General features: G+C 64.9%; 1 protein-coding gene across 1 annotated transcript; it reads left to right on the top strand.

Moving 5' to 3' along the window:
* The first annotated feature begins 1,275 nt into the window (after positions 1–1,275).
* Positions 1,276–5,841, top strand: OLFM1 (olfactomedin 1). The gene is made up of 3 exons (XM_023749306.1): positions 1,276–1,315; positions 2,978–3,084; positions 4,216–5,841. Exons 1-3 carry the CDS (start codon positions 1,276–1,278, stop codon positions 4,888–4,890), a joined length of 822 nt encoding a protein of 273 aa, XP_023605074.1. The 3' UTR covers positions 4,891–5,841.
* The last annotated feature ends 662 nt before the right edge of the window (positions 5,842–6,503 follow it).

Below are 6,503 nucleotides of genomic sequence, written 5' to 3'. Positions count from 1 at the left end.
GCCGCATGGTGACTGGAGTCTAAAATTGGGGTCCGTGGTCTGCAGTTGTTGTTCCGTGTCTGAAGTTGGGGTCCGGGGTTTGCAGGTGGGGTCCGGGGTCTGCACTGAGCCAGCACCAGGCGGACGGGGATGAGCCAACTGTGAGCCCGGCTGGGGAGGCAGGACGCGTGGCCGACAGCCATGTGACTCTCCCGAGGTGGTGACCAGCTTGGGGGGCAGCCTCTCTCCATCTGAAGAAGGCGGAGGGGTCCCTGGGCCCTGGGGTGATGGTGCGAGGCCATGGGTGTCATTTACATCACTCGCTCCTCACCGGCCCAGGAAGGGGGGGGGGGTAGGTAGGTGGGCAGGTAGATAGATAGATGATAGGTGATTAATAGAGGTAGATAGATGAGGGATAGACAGATGGCAGATGATTGATAGAGATAGACAGATAGACAGACAGAAGGACAGATGATAGACAACCGACCGATAGCTGATGGACAGATGGAGACAGACAGCCTGGCAGGTGTTCCTTCAGCTCAGGGACTTGGGACCCAGCTGAAGCCGTGGCTGCTTGATCGAATCTCTCTTTTAGCCTCAGGAGCAGGCGCCCTCAGCAGCCGGGCTCCTGGCGCGGAGGTTGCCGAGGGAGCAGGAAGGAAGGCAGCCCCGCGTGGCGCCCGCGCTGACAGCTGTCTGAGGCCGCCCTTTCTCCCCGCCCTCTGTCTGGGGGCTGGGGCTGGGGTGCAGTCTGCTGGGTGCCCAGGTCCAGGGCGTGAGAGGCACCTGCGTGGGCGCTTCCCGAGCCTCCTCTCCCCGCCCCTCGCCCTCCTCCGTGATGAGAGAGGGACACCTTCGTGAACTGATGTGCCCCCCGCCCCCCACGGCTCTGCCGTGGGTTAGAGCCTGTGGTTCCCGAGGTCCTGGCAGAGCCCGTCTGGACAGAGAAACAAAACAGCTCCTGACTCAGGCGGGCGCCTCCAGCCCAGCCCTGAGCCTCAGCCTGCGGTTCGGAGCAGCCCGGGCAGGTTCCGGGCTCCTCTGGGGTGGGCAGGGGAGGGGACCTCGGAGGGGGCAGAGCGGGCTGGCCCTGCTGCGGTCACACCTGGCCTTGCGGGTCACACCTGGCCCTCCCCTTCCGAGCAGCCACAGGCCGGAAGGTCTTGGGCGGGCAGGACGCAGTGACCGGCCCGGCAGCCCCTGACCTGGGCTTCGCTGCGGTGAACCCCATGTTCTCCGCATCCCCGGTCTAGACAAGAGTAACAAGAGGAGCGGGGCCTCCACTGATCACGTGCCATGTCGGGCGCCTGCGTGTCAGGCATGTCCCCGGAGTCAGGTGTGTGCCGTGTCAGGCGTGTGGCTAGAAGCTCCCAGTGCCTCCCGCTGTGACCCCACCGTCCTCCGAGGCAGTGTCATCGCTGCCACAGGACACTGCCTACGCCACACGCCGCCCCCATCCCTCTGCTGGGACAGATGGCGAAGCCGTGGCTGGCGAGACTTCCTGAGGGAGGGATAATTTTACCTCTGAGTGCCTGAGAGATGAGTCACTCACTCACTCAGTCACTCACTCACTCATCTACTCATTCACTCATTCACTCACTTATCTACTCACTTGCTCACTCATTCATTCATTCACCCACTCATCTACTCACACTCATTCATTCACTCACTCATCTACTCATTCACTCACTCACTCAGTCATTCACTTATTCATTCACTCACTCATCTACTCATTCACTCACTCATTCACTCATTCATTCATTCACTCACTCATCTACTCATTCACTCACTCATTCACTCATTCATTCACTCACTCATATACTCATTCACTTATTCATTCATCCACTCACTCATTCACTCATTCACTCTGGACCACTCCCAGCCGAGTCTTGGGGAGACAGAAAAGGGCAACAAGCTTCTTGTTTGGGACCAGGAGGCCCACACACTATGTCTGTGGCCCAGGAAGTGTGTGGTCAGGGAGGACGGGGTGGGGCTCAGAGGGAGAGGTCTCTGGAAGAGGCATCCGTTTGGGTCCAGCCAGGAAAGACAGGCAGGGAGGGGGTGGCATTCCCGATGGAGGAGCGGCTAGAGCACCGGTGTGGGGGCCGGCGTCGGGCTGGGCCGGGCCTCTAGCCGAGCGGGGCGCTGACCCGCCCTCTCACCTCGGAGTGTGGTGCGGAGGGCAGAGTCGGTCTCCTGGTCCCTGGGCCAGGCCTGGAGGGAGGAAGGGCGGGACAGAGGCCACCTGTCCCCCAGCGAGGCCACCGCCCCGCAGCTCAGGGCTCAGAAACGCACTGCCCTGGAGGCCGGCAGAGGTGCGGTCACTCTGCCCACTGCCGCGGCTGTGCGCACGGGTCCGCGTCGGCGGGACAGGTGGGGTGGGCACAGCGCGGGGGCCGCCAGAGGCAGCCTGGGAGGCCACGGCTGTGGGGAGGGCAGGGCTGAGTCAGGTGCTGGTTCTGGACGCAGCCGTGCTGGGGGCCCTGAGAACGCCCACCTCGCCTCCAGCCTCCATCTGAGCGGGGGAGGCCGAGGTCACGCCCAAGGTCCGTCCGATGCTGACCGGTCAGTGCCCAGAGCCCCGGCCCTCCGGCCTCCGCTCCTCCTCCCGCAGGAGACACGCCGCCCTCCAGGTGGCCCGTGGGAAGGCGGCGGCCCTGCCTGGGTCTGGTTCTGCCCGACAGGCGGGGCCGGAGCAGGGGCCGGAGCAGAGCCACCTGCTTCTGTCCTGCGTGGAGCCTGCCGCCTGCCACAGGCGCCGGACAGACAGCGCCTTCTCCCCACCCCATTTCCCCGAGAAAACCAAGCTTGGCTGCTGACCGCCCCCCAGAGGCGCTGCGGGGGCTGCCCCTCCCCCCACTGCCCCCGCCTCAGCTGCCCTTGGTCCGGGGAGGCCCAGTGTCTGCAGGAAGAGCCAGGGCGCGAGCGCTGTCTAGCTGAGGTCCCAGGCCGGGAGCGCGGGGACCCCGCCGGCTCACCTGCGCCTGCTCTCTTGCAGCCTGCGGCAAGCTGACGGGCATCAGTGACCCCGTGACCGTCAAGACGTCCGGCTCCAGGTTCGGGTCCTGGATGACCGACCCTCTGGCCCCCGAGGGCGACAACAGGGTGAGTGCCCCTTCGTCGGGCCTGGGGCGGGGTCGTGTGGACCAGGTGTCCTTGTGGGGCCCGCTGGTCTCCTGCCCAGGGCCTGTGCGCGCGGAGCGTGGCGCCTGGGGGGGCACCGACCGAGGGCGGCCCGAGGGTGCGGTGTGCGGAGGAAGAGACCCACCTCCTACCCGCGCCCGCCGCCCTGTGCACACGGCCCCGCCCCGCAGGCCTGGTGGGACCCGGGCGGAACCAACAACACCGGCGCTGCAAGTGGGCCTCTCGCCCAGCGCCTACCCCAGCCGTGGGCAAACTACGGCCCACGGGCCCGAATCCGGCCCGTTTGAAATGAATAAAACTAAAAAACAAAAAAGACCGTACCCTTTTATGTAATGATGTTTACTGTGAATTTATATTAGTTCACACAAACACTCCATCCATGCTTTTGTTCCGGCCCTCCGGTCCAGTTTAAGAACCCATTGTGGCCCTCGAGTCAAAAAGTTTGCCCACCCCTGCTCTGGCCGGTTTGGCTCAGTGGATAGAGCGTCGGCCCGTGGACTGAAGGGTCCCGGGTTTGATCCCGGTCAAGGGCACGTACCTCGGTTGCAGGCTTGAGCCCTGGCCCTGGCGGGGCTGGATGCAGGAGGCACTATCCTGTGTCTCTCTCCCCCTCGCTGTCTTTTTATAATTCTCACCCAAGACCCGAGGGGATTTTCCCGTCGATTGTAGAGAGAGCGGGAGAGAGAGGGAAAGACAGAGAAACATCCATGTGAGAGAAACACATCGATGGGTTGCCTCCTGCACGTGCCCCAACCAGGGCCCGGGCCGGGGAGGAGTCTGCAACCGAGGTACGTGCCCTTGATCGGAATCGAACCCCCAACCCTTTGGTCCAAAGGCTGACGCTCTATCCACTGAGCCACACTAGCCAGGGCTCCCCCTCATTTCCACTCTCTCTAACAATCAGTGGAAAACATCCTCAGGTGAGGATGAACCAAAAAGCAAAAGAAAGGGTGTGCCCTGAGGGTGTGGGAGGGGCCGTGGCATCCTTCCCTTTTCATCTTCCCCTCCCGGCTCCTCTGGTGGGAGAGGCGCTGCCTGGGGCAGAGCCGCCGGCTCCCGGCACCGCTCACCGCCCGTCTGCTCTGCCCGCAGGTGTGGTACATGGACGGCTACCACAACAACCGCTTCGTGCGCGAGTACAGGTCGCTGCAGGACTTCATGACCACGGACAACTTCACGTCGCACCGGCTGCCGCACCCCTGGTCGGGCACGGGCCAGGTGGTCTACAACGGCTCCATCTACTTCAACAAGTTCCAGAGCCACATCGTCATCCGCTTCGACCTGCGCACCGAGAGCATCCTCAAGCAGCGCAGCCTGGACTACGCCGGCTACAACAACATGTACCACTACGCCTGGGGCGGCCACTCGGACATCGACCTGATGGTGGACGAGAGCGGGCTCTGGGCCGTCTACGCCACCAACCAGAACGCCGGCAACATCGTGGTCAGCAAGCTGGACCCCGTGTCGCTGCAGGTGCTGCACACCTGGAACACCAGCTACCCCAAGCGCAGCGCCGGCGAGGCCTTCATCATCTGCGGCACGCTCTACGTCACCAACGGCTACTCGGGCGGCACCAAGGTGCACTACGCCTACCAGACCAACGCCTCCACCTACGAGTACATCGACATCCCCTTCCAGAACAAGTACTCGCACATCTCCATGCTGGACTACAACCCCAAGGACCGCGCGCTCTACGCCTGGAACAACGGCCACCAGGTCCTCTACAACGTCACCCTCTTCCACGTCATCCGCTCCGACGAGCTGTAGGGCCCCCGCCCGGAGCCAGGCCCCGGCCCCGCCCGCGTGGAGATCCCTCGAAAGCGGCTGCCAAAGTGACCCTCGCGATACCGATCACACGGATTCGGGACGCCCGGCCGCCGCGTGGCGCGGGGCATCGCGCGCGGGCACGGCCTCCGCGTCCCTCCGGCTCCGGCCGGAGGGCGACGGATTTGGGGAGAGGCCCCCCCCAACTTTGCAGCTGGAACTGCAGCCCAGGGCTCCCCTCGCCCCCCACCCCTTCAGCCCCCTTTTCGGTCACATGACATACTAGAGAAGTAAGGCGTGTCCGCGGCCAGTTCTCGCCCAGGACGGCCCGCCGTTAGGATCGCATGGACTCTCCTCAGGTCGAGGTCGGTGCCGGTGGGCGGCTCGGCGTGGCCCCCCGGGCTCCCGGTCGCGCTCGGCGTCCGGAGGCTCGACTCGGGCTCCTCTAGTGTCCCCATCCCGGCGGCTGCTCCTCGACCACGTGTCGTGTCTTAGATTCCCGTGCGAGGCCCCCGTAGCCTGTGCCCCTGTCCGTGCCCGCGGCGGCCGGGCGCGTGGCGCGTGTGGCGGTGCCCGCCGCGCCCGCCGTAGTGTGTTGTGCAGTGTGTCTTGTTCCTTGAGGTGGTCCCTGTGCGTGGTTTGAAGTGGGTGTTGTCATGCCGTAGTTTGGACCCGTAAGCGGGTGGTTCTTGTTGCTACAAAGAAAAATAATCCTCAGTGTTCGCCCTTGTAGAGAGAGAGCCAAGTTCACGGCGAGGTGGTCAGAGGGACGGCTCTCGTCCAGTCCGACCTCTGACCCGGTGACCCCTGGGGGAGGGCTCGCGGGGAGACTCCGTTTCCGGCGGGAGGGGAGTGTTCCGGGGCGCCGAGTGCGGGACGTACCGTTTTAAGTAGAAAGAGGGGAACTCTGTGCTCTCCAGTTTCCTAAGGAACAATAAACGTAGTCGGAGACTTCGTGTGGCTGCCCTTTCGTGTCTGAGGGTGTAACCGATGGTCTCCCGGCTCCTCGCAGACGCACGTGGCCCCTCAGAAGGGGGAGGGGTCCCCCCTTCTGGGAGTTGACAGTGGACACGTTCCCTTTGGGTCTCTGACCACCCGTACCCCCAAAATCCAGAGCCGAGCAATCATCTCGGAGCTCCCCTCCCCCCGTGGTTGAGCGGGAACCAAGGCTCCCCCCCGGGACCCCCACCCTCACCCACCCCCCGCCTGCCAGGCTCCCCCAGGGCTCAGCGGGAAGGAGTCGGGACAGGCGCTCCCTGTACGCATGGCCGGCGCACCGGCAGGCCTGTCAGCGGGTGCAGGGGACCCAGGCCCTCCCTCGCTGGCCAGGGGCTCCCCAGGGGCTGTGTGGGTCCGGGGGGGCAGCAGCCGGCCCGTCTGGGGTCTGCCCCCCGCCATGGCCGTCCTGTCGATGCCGAGCAGGGCCCGGGCTGAGCAGGCCCTGAGGGTTCTGAGGGGCCTGTGGAGGGTGTGGAGGGGGGGTCCTGTGCCCGCGGAGCCGGAGCCGGTCAGGGAGCGGGCGGCTAGGTGCGGGGCCATACAGGCTCAGCCCCGGGGCGTGGGGAGGGGGGGCCTTGGGACCCGCCCTGCCCCGTAGTCGGGAAGTTGCGGATGGA

This window comes from Myotis lucifugus, unplaced genomic scaffold (assembly GCF_000147115.1).
Source record: "Myotis lucifugus unplaced genomic scaffold, Myoluc2.0 scaffold_5382, whole genome shotgun sequence".
Taxonomy (NCBI): Eukaryota; Metazoa; Chordata; class Mammalia; order Chiroptera; family Vespertilionidae; genus Myotis; species Myotis lucifugus.
This window is presented reverse-complemented; position numbering and strand designations above follow the sequence as displayed.